At 44.4% G+C, this 18,552-nt stretch overlaps 1 protein-coding gene across 8 annotated transcripts in view; it reads left to right on the top strand.

Annotated features, from left to right (window-relative positions):
* CSMD3 (CUB and Sushi multiple domains 3) overlaps positions 1–18,552 on the top strand; it is a 1,871,449-nt gene that overhangs the window by 1,507,610 nt on the left and 345,287 nt on the right. For all 8 annotated transcript variants that reach the window (XM_073590214.1, XM_073590213.1, XM_073590210.1 and 5 more), the window contains 2 exons: positions 11,698–11,822; positions 13,657–13,753. In XM_073590214.1, coding sequence (XP_073446315.1) covers positions 11,698–11,822; positions 13,657–13,753 — 222 coding nt within the window. The remainder of the gene's footprint in view (positions 1–11,697; positions 11,823–13,656; positions 13,754–18,552) is intronic.

The raw sequence follows: 18,552 nt of genomic DNA, 5'->3' as shown, positions 1-18,552 counted from the left end.
TTATATTTTTTAACTCTTCTGTTTAACATTCTCTTAGCTCTGAAATGGCTTCTGCCAATTATAAATGGTGTTTGCCAGAAATACTGAATTAGAGTAAACTAGTGAATCAAATTTTGGCAGATATGCCTATCTCTAGGAATGAAACATTGTATACTGTAAAAATTCCCCAATTCAAATTTATTAATCTAAGCTTCCTGACCCCCTGTGAGTGTGACATGGGGAATAGGGGCTCATTTTATTCACAATTAAATTTTCTACAAGCTTTGTTGTAATCCTCTACGGCGTTAGCATTATCTCCATACCTTCAGTAGGGCCAAATATTCTTTGCATTTCTAACCACTCAATCTTTTTTCCCTACCTCAAGCAAGACAGGAATGAAATCATTCAATATATGATGTACTGCTTTGTATAATGAAATGAAACAAGAGCCTCAAATCCAATTATTTATCAATCCGTAGATAATATATGCAGTTAGGATGAGGTTGAGCTTGATCTGTGTTTTAAATGAAGTATAGAGGAGCCCATATTAAATTGCTTGAAGTCTCGGGTGTTCTGAGATTATTTTACTTACAGATATCAGTCATCAATCATCCCGCCCAGCCATTGCTGGTAATTACTTAAACATTTTAATGTTACATCCTACTGATGTGATCAATTATGCATGGCACAAGACATTACAGCTGTAATCTTTACAGGGTTAAGTCCCATTGTTCTACATATTCCTGCAGTCTCTCTGCATTTAAGAAACGCTTCTAAAGGAGTTGATAATGCTGTTCTAAGGCAGTGATATATTGCCTCCTAATGCTAATGGCATTGCAACACATCAATCTTGTTTTTTTAGACTAATGCAGAAAGGCAGACTATCTGTGACTGGGTACGACTCTGCATCTTGCCCCTTTGCTATGTTTTTCGCTATCACGATGGTAATAATTTGAAATTTATTGTAATCAAGATGGATTTTTTTTCATCTTCATTTAAATTGTATACAGTAACTACTACATTGATTGAAATGTTATTTAAAATATGAGCTCTCATTACTTTAACTTTTAGATGACTTATAACACCTTTCTCAGATGCAATATTCATTAGGGCAACACTTAACACAAAACTTGTAGAGCATGTTATGTCAAGTGCAGAGCCTGAGGGGTAGTGGTTGCTACATGTAAACTTAGGGTACCGTTACACCTAGCGATCCACCAGCGATCCCGACCAGCGATATGACGCGATCAGGATCGCTGGTGCATCGCTGGGTGGTCGCTAGTGAGCTGCCACTCAGGCAGATCTCACCAGCGACATCGCTGGGGATGGGGATCGCTACTTATCTGTCAGACGCAGCGATCCTGCGTCCTCCCGCCCGGCTCCACGCATCGCTCGTCGGCACCACAGGAAGCGCCGCAGGAAGCTGACGACAAGAAATGGTCCAGCAGCTTCTCGCGCGATCAGCGATAACCAGCGGGGGAGCCGGTCAGAGGTGAGTATCACATGCAGCGATATCGCTAGCAATATCGCTGCAATGTCACAAAATCGGTGACTTTGCAGCGATATTGCTAGCGATATCACAGTGTGTAACGGGGACTTTAGTGGCTCATGGTTTAACTGGATGATAAGGTGTAATAACCTTTACTTCCTTTTCAGTAGTCTCAATAACTCACATTCTGCCTGAGATCCTTTTTTTCCCTTTTACTTTATATAAATTACGACCTATCATTTATTAACATTCTATTTCTACAATGCATCCAAGGTAAAAGAAAGCTGAATCAGCACTGCATTAGCAAAGGGTGCAAATCCAGGGACTTCACTGAAATCCACATGCAGATATGATGCAAAAAAATGCCAGCACTTCAAGATTCAAGGTAAAAGAAAAAATTGGCCACGTGGCTTAAAAAAGGCACAATTTTTGCTTTTTACTTGAATCTTGGAGGGCTGTAATTTTTGCATCATATCTACAATATATCATAGAGATGTCCATCTTCTAGACCAGTGTTCCCAACTCCAGTCCTCAAAAGCCACCAACAGGTCATGTTTTCAGGATTTCATTAGTATTGCCCAGGTGATGTAATTATTGCCTGGGCAGGTACTGCAATTATCACCTGGGCCATACTAAGGAATTCCTGAAAAGATGAACTGTTGGTGGATCTTGAGGACTGGAGTTGGGGAACACTGTTCTAGACTATTTCTGAAAGCCAGCAGTATTGTGTCACTGTAGACTAATGTCAAAAGTCTTAAAGTGGCTATACAGGAAAGATGTATTTCTTTGCACCGTGTTAGCCAGTAGATAGAAAAATATTCAGAATTGAGAGTCCTCAGTGGTTGATACCTTTTAATGGCTAACTGAAAAGATGGTAACACATTGCAAGCTTTCGAGACTACTCAGGTCTCTTCATCATGCATTGACTAATACAAAATCTGAAGAGTCACATATTTATGCACAACACAGCACAGAAAAAATGCTATAGATAAGACAAGTGACGTGAAGCAGAATTATGATTATGGGAGAGGGAGATACATAAATATAGGACCAGTTCATAGATAAGTAGTCTGGATGTTTTATTGTCCTCTGATTGGGGTCTCCTAATGTGTTGTGATGCCCCACAAGGTCTTAGGAGCAAATTCCTTAATTGATGTAAAAAGACATAAATCCATGCGACACATTCATCCCAGCACTGAGAGTGTCCAAGGTCATCATGAGCTTCTACTCCCAGACTCTTTTCTCTCTCTGAGATGTGAAGCTACTTTTCAATACCAGTAATTTCATATGGCTATAAAGTGGCTATAGACTTTTCTTCCAATTTTCCCTTAAAAATTAATGATTGGTTTGGCCTAATGTTCAAAAAGTTTGTAAATGAGGAGAGGGAACAGCCAAGCACCTCTACTGTTGACTGATGTTCACTGAGAGCAAAAAGACATGTTGAAACTGAGCAGCACGGTTGCTCAACTGATGAGGTGGATTCTCTAACAAGTAGAGTAAGGTGAGCAGCATGGATTGGGGTCTATAACACAGTGAAGTTGGATTTAATGGACGGCTTGTGGATTAGCAGGGTTTGATAGTCAGCAGATGGGCAAGTGGAGCTAGTGTGATGGACTCAGCTCCTGCTGAGCCCATTTTTTGAGTGGACCCTCTGGGTCGTGGCACCCACCCACCGAGGGCGAGCTGACCTTGTGAGAATCCACCCCCTATACAGGGAGTGTCAGGGGCAAGACCAAGGGGGTGAGCCACCACGACTGCTGGGACCAGACAGCCGGCTCAGGGGACACTAGACGAGTGTCTGACGACAAGGACAAGCAGGAAGCAAGACGAGACTAGACGTAGGTGCAAGGTATCTTCATTAGAATAACACAAGATCACATACAGAGAAAACAAGCAAAACGTGCAAGGTGCGCGCGTGGGCACGCCAAGGTTCAAAGCAAGGTGCGTGTGTAGGGGACACGCCAAGGTTCGCAAACGAGACAGGGTGCGTGTGTAGCCACGCCAAAGCATAGAATAAGACAGTGCGTGTAGAGACACGCCAAGGTACAAGGTATAAGACAGAGTGCGTGTAGAGACACGCCAAGGTTCAAGGTACAAGACAGAGTGCGTGTAGAGACACGCCAAGGTACAAGACAGAGTGCGTGTAGAGACATGCCAAGGTACAAGACAGAGTGCGTGTAGAGACACGCCAAGGTACAAGACAGAGTGCGTGTAGAGACACGCCAAGGCACAAGACAGAGTGCGTGTAGAGACACGCCAAGGCACAAGACAGAGCGCGTGTAGAGACACGCCAAGGCACAAGACAGAGTGCGTGTAGAGACACGCCAAGGTTCAGAGCAGGGTGCATGCTAGGAGCCACGCCAGGGCACAAGGAAGGGCTGCGTGCTAGGAGCCACGCAGGGACGCACACCTCACTGGCCAATGCACACGGCTGTAACGCCAGCACGAGGCACGACTAAGGCACAGGAGGGGGCAAAGGAACCTTCGTGCTAGGAGCCACGCCAGGTTCAGGGCAGGGTGCGTGCTAGGAGCCACACCAGGGTCCAAGGCAGGGTGCGTGCTAGGAGCCACGCCAGGGCACAAGGAAGGGCTGCGTGCTAGGAGCCACGGAGGGGGCACGCCACACTGGCCAGTGCACACGGCTGTACACAAACACGTGGCACTTACCACGGCACAGGAGACGGCCAAGGGGAACCCACGCCGGGGTTCAATGCAAGGACAAGGCAGGGAACAAGGCAAGGAATACAGGCAGAAACAGGTCAGAGAGAGGACAGAGTCTAGCAGCGGAGCGTAGGCAGAAGCCCAGAGCCGGGCCAAGGGAAGACCTTGGGACTAGACAAAGAAACGAGCACTAAGGAGAGGAGAAATGGTGCATGTGCCAGGGAGCACTACAGAGCACCATAGGAGAGAGCGAGGCAGAGCAAGCAAAGACTGAGACCATAGGGAGGAACACAAAGCAAGGAATAGCAAGGCAGAGAACACAGGGAGGACTACAAGTCAAAGCATAGCTAAGGCGAGACATAGCAAAACAGACTAAGACAAAGAACAGCAGAAGGACTACAAGGCAAAGCAAGGCAAACACAAACATGGCACGAGAGACAACACAAGACATGGCACAAGACAAGAGGCGGAATACGAGCACGGAGCGTGTGCAGAGACGCACTACAGAGCAAGGTGCAAGGGCACAGAATAGAGGGAGCAACCCCACAGACCCAGAGCCTTGCAGGGAAGCAACACAATAATCAGGCCCTGAGCATAGGAAGAGGCGGCCTGATATAGGGCATAGCACCTCCTCCTCCAGGTCAGGACCAGGGGAGCACTTCCGGGATTCTAGACATGACGAGATGATAGCAGAACCAGACAGTGCAGGATCTTAGGAAACGTCACATGATCAGGGTTTCAGACATGACGAGATGATCACCGAACCAACCAGTGCAGGATCCTAGGAAGAACACATGATCCGGGATTCTAGACATGACGAGATGATTGCAGAACCAGACAGTGCAGGATCTTAAGAAACATCACATGATCAAGGACTCCAGACATGACGAGAAGATCACAGAAGGCAGAGCAGAAACGCAGGGATCCTGCAGCTCAGACATGAGGTGAGTCTGCACACAGCTCTAGCGAACATGCAGGACAGCAGACAAAACATGCGCATGCACATCGCTCCAGGAGTTCTTGAGACAAACAGACATGGCAGACATGGCGGACGTGACAGTACCCCCCTCTTTAAGCCCCCTCTCACCGGGGCTGGAAAGAAGAAAAAAAAAAAATTTTCTTCGGCAGAAACCAGAGTTTAGTACAAACCACTCCAACAATGTTGATCCGACATCTGAAACGGACACCTGCACCGGTCAAGACACAGGAGCCGCTAACGAGACATGAAGATCCAGTGGGGAGGACTGCGGTTAGACAAGCAAGTCTTCTTACTCTGGCTGCCATCATTTCCAAATGAGTCCAGAGGTCAAGGGCCAGGTCTGATTTACATCAGAAGAGTGGCCGGGGTACCGCCATATTCAGGAGAGTCCAGGAGACAGAGCAGATCAGATTCTATAACAGACGGGTCATCAGACGGGTAGCCGAGGTACCAGCGGAGTCCATGGCCTGATTAACTGTGACGGACTCAGCTCCTGCTGAGCCCATTTTTTGAGTGGACCCTCTGGGTCGTGGCACCCACCCACCGAGGGCGAGCTGACCTTGTGAGAATCCACCCCCTATACAGGGAGTGTCAGGGGCAAGACCAAGGGGGTGAGCCACCACGACTGCTGGGACCAGACGGCCGGCTCAGGGGACACTAGACGAGTGTCTGACGACAAGGACAAGCAGGAAGCAAGACGAGACTAGACGTAGGTGCAAGGTATCTTCATTAGAATAACACAAGATCACATACAGAGAAAACAAGCAAAACGTGCAAGGTGCGCGCGTGGGCACGCCAAGGTTCAAAGCGAGGTGCGTGTGTAGGGGACACGCCAAGGTTCGCAAACGAGACAGGGTGCGTGTGTAGCCACGCCAAAGCATAGAATAAGACAGTGCGTGTAGAGACACGCCAAGGTACAAGGTATAAGACAGAGTGCGTGTAGAGACACGCCAAGGTTCAAGGTACAAGACAGAGTGCGTGTAGAGACACGCCAAGGTACAAGACAGAGTGCGTGTAGAGACACGCCAAGGTACAAGACAGAGTGCGTGTAGAGACACGCCAAGGTACAAGACAGAGTGCGTGTAGAGACACGCCAAGGCACAAGACAGAGTGCGTGTAGAGACACGCCAAGGCACAAGACAGAGCGTGTGTAGAGACACGCCAAGGCACAAGACAGAGTGCGTGTAGAGACACGCCAAGGTTCAGAGCAGGGTGCGTGCTAGGAGCCACGCCAGGGCACAAGGAAGGGCTGCGTGCTAGGAGCCACGCAGGGACGCACACCTCACTGGCCAATGCACACGGCTGTAACGCCAGCACGAGGCACGACTAAGGCACAGGAGGGGGCAAAGGAACCTTCGTGCTAGGAGCCACGCCAGGTTCAGGGCAGGGTGCGTGCTAGGAGCCACGCCAGGGTTCAAGGCAGGGTGCGTGCTAGGAGCCACGCCAGGGTCCAAGGCAGGGTGCGTGCTAGGAGCCACGCCAGGGCACAAGGAAGGGCTGCGTGCTAGGAGCCACGCAGGGGGCACGCCACACTGGCCAGTGCACACGGCTGTACACAAACACGTGGCACTTACCACGGCACAGGAGACGGCCAAGGGGAACCCACGCCGGGGTTCAATGCAAGGACAAGGCAGGGAACAAGGCAAGGAATACAGGCAGAAACAGGTCAGAGAGAGGACAGAGTCTAGCAGCGGAGCGTAGGCAGAAGCCCAGAGCCGGGCCAAGGGAAGACCTTGGGACTAGACAAAGAAACGAGCACTAAGGAGAGGAGAAATGGTGCGTGTGCCAGGGAGCACTACAGAGCACCATAGGAGAGAGCGAGGCAGAGCAAGCAAAGACTGAGACCATAGGGAGGAACACAAAGCAAGGAATAGCAAGGCAGAGAACACAGGGAGGACTACAAGTCAAAGCATAGCTAAGGCGAGACATAGCAAAACAGACTAAGACAAAGAACAGCAGAAGGACTACAAGGCAAAGCAAGGCAAACACAAACATGGCACGAGAGACAACACAAGACATGGCACAAGACAAGAGGCGGAATACGAGCACGGAGCGTGTGCAGAGACGCACTACAGAGCAAGGTGCAAGGGCACAGAATAGAGGGAGCAACCCCACAGACCCAGAGCCTTGCAGGGAAGCAACACAATAATCAGGCCCTGAGCATAGGAAGAGGCGGCCTGATATAGGGCATAGTACCTCCTCCTCCAGGTCAGGACCAGGGGAGCACTTCCGGGATTCTAGACATGACGAGATGATAGCAGAACCAGACAGTGCAGGATCTTAGGAAACGTCACATGATCAGGGTTTCAGACATGACGAGATGATCACCGAACCAACCAGTGCAGGATCCTAGGAAGAACACATGATCCGGGATTCTAGACATGACGAGATGATTGCAGAACCAGACAGTGCAGGATCTTAAGAAACATCACATGATCAAGGACTCCAGACATGACGAGAAGATCACAGAAGGCAGAGCAGAAACGCAGGGATCCTGCAGCTCAGACATGAGGTGAGTCTGCACACAGCTCTAGCGAACATGCAGGACAGCAGACAAAACATGCGCATGCACATCGCTCCAGGAGTTCTTGAGACAAACAGACATGGCAGACATGGCGGACGTGACAGCTAGAAGCAGTAGATGCAGCTCAGCCAGATATGTGATGTACAGGAACAGCAGGAAAGTAGGAAAATGTAGGAAAACTAATATCTTGCCGCAGGAATACAATTACACACAGGAATGGCAGAAATGCAAATGTGGGCTATACTGGGATGATTGAGACCAGTCAATTAACAGGAATCTTGAGTGCTGGGAAAAAGGTGAAAAAGTAAAATAATACTTGACCACTCATTTGCCTGTCCCCATAGCCCTAATCTGATCCTTGGCACAGTTCTCTCCTGTCTCTTCTTTTCTCCTGTATCAATGTCATCTTTTGGACCTGGGTACCCGTACCAAATAGGTATCTGATGTTGTCTCACCTGAGGTGCTGACTAGTCGTTGGGAAATATGTATTGTGATACCAGAATCCTACTCAGTGCCAAAAGCACTGGTGCAGAGTGAAGATGGAAGAAGAAAACATTGCATGTGATGCAGAAAAAAAAGAGGCTTGGGGGATCTGCACAAAGGCCTGTATGGTGGGTTGTCACAGTGGGAAAAATTGGCAGCGAAATGTGTATTAATTCTTTTTGAATTCTACATTTATTTTGCTTTGAGGTCTAGAAAGACCAAACAGTATACAGTAATAAGAAACATTCAATTCATATTTAATAAATTTGATGCCAATCAAATTTCCTGGCTGAATTTTGGCAGATTCACCTAACACTAAAATCTCTGAATGCTGTTAGCAGCAGTTAAAATTACAGTAGAAATGAAAAGAAAATAAGCACAAACCACAAAAAATAATATGTATCAATACCTAACTTTAATAGGTACAAAATTGTTGTATGATTCAACCAGAAGTGAACCAAACTTGTGCCCAATATGACATTCTTTTATGTCATTCGCAAAATGCTCTATATTTGTTAAACCTTATTTTTCATGTATGTAACACCCATAATGCTTCGTTTTATTATATATTCAATTAATAGACTTTTGGAATTCATATAGTGACCAGCAAGATTAAAATAAATAATGTATCAATTCAGGCTAAAGAACACATAACACTCAAAATTCTGCAATTAGATCGCGAGAATCTTTACCTATAGAATAAACTCCAGAACCGAGGTACTAATGCTCTGGAGATACATAAGAAATAAACTAATTAAAATGTGCCAAATATATTCTGTTGATTAAAATGCCCAGATATCTCAGGAGTGCAGCTCAGAAGCCTTTACCGTTATTTGTAGACAATGTAATGTTATTAGGAAAAAAACATGAAATTAACAAAACTCTAATGCTTTCCATTACAGCTGTAAGTAAAGATTACCTGGTACTGATTAGGCCGAATTTGCTTAGTGACTTTGTGCAGATGGTTAACTGCTCTGCCTAACATCCCAGGGAAACATTTGATTTTGTTCAGGATAAGTGCAGAAATAAAGGGAAAGTTCCACAATATGGATTATGATACGGACTCGTAATACCAACAATACCAACAAGATTATAAACACATATAAAATACAATCTTGATTTTTTTGCTGCCTTATATAAATAAAAGTTCCCAGAGAGTGGCCATATTGTACTCTCTTCCATTTTGCGCTATTTGCATAGTATATTCATGCACTTTATGCAGCAGTTGATAAAAAAAATTGCCATACATTAATATGGGCTATGGTAGATTGGGTGGTGAAGTATATTCCCTTTCCACAGATTAGGAAGTGATAGATAGGAATGCTACATGCAAAGACTTATTTAAATGCATTGTGTTTAATGTTCTTATCTTGCCATTTATAGGCCTACTGAAATATACTGGAGCTGTCTTTAAATCTGTCCTGTGCTAATTCTGTCCCAATCTATACAGCTATAATGGAACCACAGCAACAGGAAGCATATGAGCAGTTTTTTTTAAATAAAATATAAAGTTAGTGCCAACAAGGGAAAATTATACAATTAAAAATTAAAATTAAGAAACAACAACCCCTCTGATAGGCTTTTCTCTCCAAAGACAATTTTTTTTAAAATCCCAAAGGATGTAGATGGGACCTCCCTATTTTTGTGCACAGGATGTCAACAAGTTCAAAATTTGGACCGGCAGGCTATTATACAGTGTGGAGAGGTGTAGAGCCATTATACTGTATGTAGGCCAATTATACCGCATAGAGGACTGTGTGGAGGTGACAGTTGGGGATCACACTGTGTTGGGTCTCCATACTTTAAGGTGGAGTACAGTAGGGTCATCATGGAATGTGGGGAGAACTGCTGAGGAATTCACTGTGGGTGTATCTTATAGTGTTTGTGGGACACTTTTGTTTACAACATATTTTATGGGTACAATGAAATTAGAATCTAGGGCTTCAGTAGGAAGAAAATTATCCCTGATCCTTGTGGTATCCATTTCTTCCAGTACTGATACTTGTGGTATCTATTGCTCCCAGTACTTATCCTTGTGATACCCACTGCTCCCAGTACTGAACCTAGTGATCACCACTACTGTCAGCACTGAACCTTGTGATCACCACTACTCTCAGTACTGACCCATTTGGTCCCCACTGCTCCCAGTACAGATCACTGTAGTCCCAACTGCTGAGTTTAACCCATTTAGAGAATGAACCTTTTACAATGACTCTTTGTTTCCTTCCCCTTAACCAGTTTTCTACCTGTGTACATATAGTTCCATGCAAAAAAAAAATGATGGGTTGCACTCACCAGAATAAAATCCAACATTTTATTGGTCACATTAAAACTTTTTCGGCAGGACGGTGTGACCAATAAAACGTTAGATTATATTCTGGAGAGTGCCACTCATCATTTTTTTTTTGCATGACTCTATACGCTATTTTTCTGGGGTGAGCACTTGAACATGAGGGTATGGTTGCCTACAGCATAGTTTTACTCTATTGGTGTATATTGCTGCAGGTGGCTTAGCGGCGGTGCTCATTATTTTGCGTTAGTGTACATATAGTTCCTCTTAAGGTACTGTCACACTTAGCAATGCACCAGCGATCCCGACCAGCGATATAATGCGGTCAGGATCGCTGGTGCATCGTTAAGTGGTCACTAGTGAGCTGCCACACAGGCAAATCTCACCAGTGACATAGCAGCGGTCGGGGGTCGCTACTTACCTGTCAGACGAGGCGATCCTGACGTCCTCCCGCCCGCGTCCACGCGTCGCTCGTCGGCGCCACAGGAAGCCCAGCAGGAAGCTGACGACGAGAAACGGTCCAGGACGTTCTCGCATGATCAGCGATAATCAGCGGGGGAGCCGGTCGGAGGTAAGTATCAGACATAGCGATATCGCTAGCAATATCGCTATAACGTCACAAAAACCAGTGACGCTATAGCGATATTGCTAGCGATATCGCTTAGTGTGACTTGCCCTTTAGTCACTGCTTTTGAAGCTTCAGTATAAGGCTGTTGTTTGGTACAGTATCAAATGTCTTTGCAAAGTCCAGGTTTATCATATAAGTCGCTTGACCAACATCCAAACTTGAACTTATTACCCAGCAAGTACTTATGTTAGACACGACTCATCTTTCATGAATTTATCCTGCTTGTCAGTGATTTTATTGTTCTTTGAATTGTGTTTTCACAGATAATTTCTTATAAAGTTTTTGCACATCACTTTTACCGGTTATTTACAAGATTTTACAGTAAATTAAACTTTAACAGTACAAATTAGGTCTATTGTTTATGGACTTTGCCACCAAAGTCGTCTTTAGACAACTGTTCGATTGTTGAGCTGAGATGTTTTGAATGTAGAGGGAAATGTTATTTAACTGACCTCTGATTTTGGAGTATAATTGCACCTTTAAGCGACTCATACAAAACCTAACCTTTATTCGTATATGCCACACAGTATAAAATTCTTAGCTGCATTGCATGGTTCTACTCAACTGTCACATTCTATTATATACTTTACAGATTGTAAGAAATAGTAATAAGTGTCAGCTAATACCATATATACATTGTCTTCTATTTTCTTTTTCATTCTAGTGCCCTGTGGTGGAATTTTAACAAAGCGGAAGGGGACTATTCTGTCTCCCGGCTACCCTGAGCCATATGACAACAATTTGAACTGTATATGGAAAATCTCTGTGCCAGAGGGAGCAGGCATTCAAGTAAGATCATAAGATATTCTCAAACACTTGTCATGTTCATTTTCTTATGAAGACAAGAAAATAATGTATTGAAGTCAATGAAGTGATATCTATAGTGCAAGGATTCTAATGCTTACAATATGGCAGCAGATACAGTAAATGCTATTATATAGTTTGTAATTGGACCAAGTTTTAAAATTTAAAGGGAATGTATCACCAGGTTTTTGCTACCCCATCTGAGATAACATGATGTAGGGGCAAAGACCAAGAATACAGCAATGTGCCACTTACTAAGTTGCTTGCTGTCATTTTGATAAATATTATTTTCTGCAGATCTACCTGTTTTCTGAATATTGAGCTCTCTTTAACCCTGCCCACACCACTTATTGGCAGCTTTCTGCCTATGCACAGTGTACACAGAAAGCTGCCAATTTGTGGTGGAGGCTGAGTTATACTGAGCTCATGAATATGGAATACTACTTAGTGACAGGTTTATTAATCCTCTAATGATAATCTCTTGTTGCTAAAATTGTAATTATACCAAAACTACAGAAAGCAGCCCAGTAAGTTACAAATAATTGAAAATAGGGTCTCTGTTAGGGATGGGCGAACCCAAACTGTAAAGTTTGGGACCGTACCAAACACATAGTGTTCGGTCACACGGACCCGAACACAGTTTCCATGGGAAACTCGTATTACAGTTCAGGTCCAGTTCCGGCTGTGAAAAAAGCAGAAAATTAATATACATTATAATTATACTTACCTGTCCAGTGACGCATCCTCCCGTCCCGCTGTCTCCCAGACGCATCTGCTTCTGGGGCCGCTCATTAACTTCCACCTGTATTCACTGCACTCGGCAGTCTTTGGCTTTTTCCGGCAGTGTTCAGGCGGTGACGTCGGAACGGGAGGACATGTTGCTGGACAGATAAGTATCTCCGGCCCCGAACTTGAACTTTACAAAAAATCTCGGGCGAACCCGTTGATCCCGAACATTGGTGACTAGTCTCTGTCTCTACATTATGCCACAATCAGATTAAATACTAAAACCTGATCATAGATTCCCTTTAACAATATATCCATTAAATAGTATATATTCGAAACATGAAGTGTCCGTAACTTCTTTTTTTTCAAAATAGGTGCTCATATTGCTCAAAATCCCCAGTTTCCCTTCACACAACCATCGAGTTAGGAATACATTTCTAGAAATTTACAGATACCAGTAAGGGAAACTTATAGAAGATTGACAAATGCGGGTCCCATTCTGAGTCCCATTGGGGATAGCAATGATAATGCATGTAAAACACTGCGGAATATGATAGCATTATATAAGAAAAGCATAATAAAATCAACATTTTGTAACTCAAAAATCCCCTAGTGTTTTTAGTTTGCAAGTACCTTTAATGTAAGACAGATGTTGAGCCATGTCGAATATTAAAAGGTAAGAACCATATAAAAATTTGATCAGGTGTTAACCTCTATCTGTCTTAGGCATATGTCCTGAAAGTAAACTGAATTTTTGCCCTAAATCCTAAAAATTATTTCACAGAGATCTTATTAGAGAGGTGTTGTAATACCGTATCACAGCCCCAAAAAATCATGATTTTTTTTGGTGCAACATATAGACAAATGCAGAATACATATCTTCCAATAGAGTAGCACCCTTGGAAAATTTTCAGCAAAAAGGAAAGGTATGGAAGAACACAACTGTTCATACTGGATTCATAATTAGAAAAATTCTATGAATTGGTTTGGTTTTTACAATATACGGTGTTATATTTACATATTGTTCTGATTTTTTTTCCTTTATGTGTGTTTTGAAGCTAAGGAATATTCTGTCTCTCTGTGTATTCCCCAGGTGCAGGTTGTCAGTTTCGCTACAGAACATAACTGGGACTCGTTGGATTTTTATGATGGAGGCGACAATAATGCTCCAAGACTTGGCAGTTATTCAGGTAAGCAAAAACTACAGGCTTCTTTTGTGACCTATTTTAATAACGCTGATAGAACAAAAAAAATTGTAGAAATAGAATATATAATTGGATTGCATTAGGAAAGTGATATTTAGCACTCGATTTTAAAGAAATGTGCATTGGATTTTTATGTTTTTAAAAGAATCATCATTGAGCCCTAGAAATATCAATGTGAAAGAAGACTTTCTAACAGGGGACATTGGCTCACATTTATTAGGCAGTACATACCAGGTTCTGGCATAGACTATATCTCTAAAAATAAGGCATTTGATATTCTATGACATTTTGACAGTAATATTTGCAAGTTCTCATACTGCTCCCAAAAAGAAGCTAGTATGGTCTCCAAAGGTTATATACTGTAACTTAGGCTATATTTATTATGGAAGAAATGGCACAAATCCAGCACTTTAGAAGTCATTAAAGATGCCGAGAATTTCAAATTTTCAGCAAGTTTGGTTGGTAATATTGGAAACAATCTGGATAAATTTTTGTGCTCAAAATGGGTAGAGTTTACATAAACCCCATCTAAAAGTGGTCAGTCCCACCATGTTTGAGTCGCTTCAAGAGCAAAACTTGGGTGGGACTTAATCATCTTTATTTCAATAACTGAATAATTGGTAAGCATGGTACAGGCAAACTTTGCAGGAATACCAACAGTAAAAAATAGTTTGACTTTGTCACAAGATGTATGCTTTTTAATAATTTTGAAACAAATATAAACAAAAAAGTGAAGCTGTCCATAAACATTGGAGCTGTTGTTGGAAGAGTGATTGGTCATCTGAGATATGGAGACCTGCTGGAACACCAGCTCTATTCATTATAACCCTTTGCTAAGCCATCTTGATAAAGAGGCCCTTTTTTTCCACTATTTTAAATAGAGAGGTTGAAGAACACTACTACTCACTGGTTGGAGAACACTAGTATAACTTTTGGACTCTGCTACCATCAGGTTCTTATGTCTGATGATCCATGACAACTTCATGTTGGCTGAATGTGGTTGATCCAAGCATGTAATTATATATACTATAGGAACTAGACATGAGTCTAGAAAGGTCAGGCATGCCAACGAGCCATGTGTTGTGAACACTTTTGACCTGGCTTCTGAGTTTGGGCTCCCTCTGGTGTTTGCTGCTGGCAATGGAGCTGGTGTAGCTGACAGAAGTCAATCACCTGAGCAGGATGATTGGAGGTCAGGTGTTACAGACTGGGGAGCTTTAAGTGAACAACCTTCCCTCAGCTCTTGACGGTGATTTGGTTTGTTTCCTGAGCATATTTTGAAGTCTGCCTGTCTCCTGCTCTGTCCTGCATTTTTCAGATATGTTATTTGTCTTCTTGAATCTTTTTTTTGCATTGGATCCATTTTTGCTTGTCTCTTATTTTTGCTTAGCTGGTGTGAGTTCAGCCTGGTTCCCTGTTGGGACCTGTGCTGGACTCTGTTTCATATGCCACAGCGTATGTTAGACTTTTTAGTAACCAGTTCACACCAGAGTTCTGATTTAGTGGGGGAGAGCTCGTGTGGCCTCAGCATTTTTGCATATCAGACGTGTTGGATTTTTCTTAGGGTTTTTGCGTGATTGCAAACAGTATGCTTTCCTGTCCTGTTCTATCTAGACAGTTTGGGCCCCATCATTTGCTTACTATATTCTCTGCCTGTGTTTTGGGCTTCATCTTGTCTCACAGCAACATATATTCGGGGGCTATCTATTCCTTTGGGGTTCTACTCTGGGGCAGTTTAGCTTTCCCATTTCTCTCTTTAGACTTAGTTAATTCTGTGGCTGTGCCGAGGCGTCTAGAGCATCGTAGGTACGTCCCATGGCTAATTCTAGTTGTGTTGTCAGTTTAGGGGTCTGCAATCCGCTAAGCTACCAACCTTTCTGGTTATCTGGTTGCCTAGTCTATTCCCCATTATCCTCCTCGGTTACCTAATCATAACAGCCATGCTACATTAGTGTCTTGGGTTACATGTCTAGGCAGTGAACTGAACTTTACCCCAAAAGGTTCAAAATAACTTCATGAAGACCTTATATGAGCAGGAGTGTTACTACCATATCAAAACTGCTAAAATCTTGACTATTGGGTGCAACATATAGGCAAATGTAGCAGACATATCTCCCAATAGAATACCTTGGAAAAATTTGAGAATGCTACAAAAGTAAATGCAGAGATCTGTAACTAGCTCAGCTTTTGAGTATGTGACAAAATGCAGTCCTCATCGACACCGATTGCAAAATGTACAAACCTGTGTTCTGCTTCTTAAACTATTTATTTCTGGCAGTCACTGGAGCTGATTAGTTTTGGCATCGGGTGTTAGACCCCTTTCAGCTGATGTTGATTACCTATACTGAAGATTAAATTAAAAATGTCTGATGCCATCCATAAGATTCTTACAAGCATACAACATTTTGATCCTTTCTGGTATATTTGTCATGTACCACCCAAAGGGTCGAAATTGAAAACAATAATACAAAAGCAGAAAACATAACACCAACTGTCAAATTAAAGGCCCCAAAACAAAAAGTTTTGAAGGGCCAAATATGTTATGGACACTTCATACATTATAATAAGAACACCAGAGAGAAACCAGAGCAATAGTCCATTAAAAAGTTAAACAGTTTATTAATTAAACAAATACATATATCAAAATAAGTCAATAGACTAAGACCTTCAATGTATATACATGAACATGGTCAGAATGGGGGGCATACTTTAGTGAGAGCAAAAAACACCAAGTCATCCATAAAGGAGGTAGAATGAATATAGGGAATACACTCTGGATAAATTATCAGTATCTTAATACAAGAAGTGCCTAAGGTATGTACTTGTTTTGATATATGTATTTTTTTAAATAATAACCTGTGTAACTTTTTAATGGACTATTGCTCCGGTTTCGTTCTGGTGTTCCCAAAGGGTCAAAATGTTACATGGTTTGTAAGCTGCTGGTGAAACAAATGCTGTAATACTTTTTGAAGAATTCCTTATATGCTGTCACCCCTTTTGATTTTTGTAAGCCATATACATTTCTCAACTTGATGAACATTGCATCAAAGTGGTAGATGCAAGGAATGGATGTGTGATTGGGTTGCAAATAATGAACACATCAGGCCCGGATTGGTAATATGCCCAACCGGGCATTTTCCCGCTGGGCCGCTGTCATGTGGGCCGCGGGCGGCAGCGCCCGCTCACCTGGCCGCTAGCCAGCTGATGTGGCCAGTGGCCTGACTGTTGTTCCTGCCGCCGGCCCTCTGCGGGCATGGCAGTTACAGTTTCCAACCCTCCTGGGATTTTTCTATCCCGCACTGCAGGGAGATAAGCTGCCACCCCCATCCTCGCCCTAGCTTGAGACCTCCCCCCTGCCCCACAGCCACTCACAGCGTCGCTTGCCTGCTCTCTTCTCTGTACACAGGACCTGTGATGAGGTCACAGGAGGGGAGGAGTCAGGGGTCACATGATCAGGAGCCTTTGTCTAGACCCCTGATCATGTGACCTTGACTCTGCCCCTCCTGTGACCTCATCACAGGTCCTGTGCGCACAGCCCTGCCTCTTGGTGTCTGCCGGACTCTGCTGTGCTGGTTGTCATGGTGCTAGATGAGGTAAGTATGTGTGGGGTCAGGAGGGGTTTACAGGGTAGATGTAGCAGGGCTGTGTGTGTATGAAGTGCACAGAGCAGAGCCGTGTGTGTACGAGGTGTACGGAGCGGAGCTGGATGTGTACGAGGTGTACGGAGAGAAGCTGGATGTGTACGAGGTGTACGGAGAGGAGCCATGTGTGTACGAGGTGTATGGAGCGGAGCCATGTGTACGAGGTGTACAGAACGGAGCCGCGTGTACGAGGTGTACAGAACGGAGCCGCGCGTGTATGAGGTGTACGGAGAGGAGCCACATTTGTACGAGGTGTACGGAGAGGAGCCGTGTATGTGCGAGGTGTGTGGAGCAGAGCCATGTGTACGAGGTGTACAGAACGCAGCTGCATGTACGAGGTGTACAGAACGGAGCCGCGCGTGTACGAGGTGTACGGAGAGGAGCCGTATGTGTATGGGGTGTATGGAGAGGAGCCGCGTGTGTACGAGTTGTACGGAGCGGAGCCGTGTGTGCGAGGTGTGCAGAACGGAGCCGCGTGTACGAGGTGTACAGAACGGAGCCGCGTGTGTAAGAGGTGTACGGAGAGGAGCCACGCGTGTACGAGGTATACGGAGGGGAACCGCGCGTGTACGAGGTGTACGGAGAGGAGCCGCATGTGTACGAGGTGTACAGAGAGGAGCCGCGTGTGGACGAGGTGTACATAGAGGAGCCGAGTGTGTACTTGGTGTACGGAGCGGAGCCGCGTGTGTATGGGGTATACGGAGTGGAGCCGTGTGTGTTCGGAGTGGAGCCATATGTGTGCGAAGCATACAAAGCGGGCTTTTCCCATGGACACAGGAGTACACAGCGGAGCCCCGAGGAGCATTTTAAAACTCACACATGACGTTCCACCGGAAGTGATATGCTGGAAGCTGACCGGAAATGAGATAATTTTATGAGGAGATTGTGACGGAACTAGGAATACTTCAGTTCCATCACCATGTCCTCCTCCGACAGTGCAGACAGCAGGATCGCTTTGGAATCAGGGATGCCAGCCATTGGAGCGGATCATGATATGTCCTGCATCGGGAGGCTCAGGTGGGCACTACAATGGGAGCCGGGCTGCTATAGTATCTTTATAGAATCTTTCTTTATTTCTTTCTCTCTTTTTCTTTCTCATTCTCTGTTCTGTCTTTCCCTCATTTTCTTTCTCTCTCTCTGTTC

The sequence above is a fragment of the Dendrobates tinctorius genome, unplaced genomic scaffold (assembly GCF_039654945.1).
Source record: "Dendrobates tinctorius isolate UK_male_01 unplaced genomic scaffold, ASM3965494v1 ptg000116l, whole genome shotgun sequence".
In the NCBI taxonomy this organism is placed as follows: Eukaryota; Metazoa; Chordata; class Amphibia; order Anura; family Dendrobatidae; genus Dendrobates; species Dendrobates tinctorius.
The sequence above is the reverse complement of the archived record's forward strand: the minus strand, read 5'-3'. Positions and strand labels throughout refer to the sequence as shown.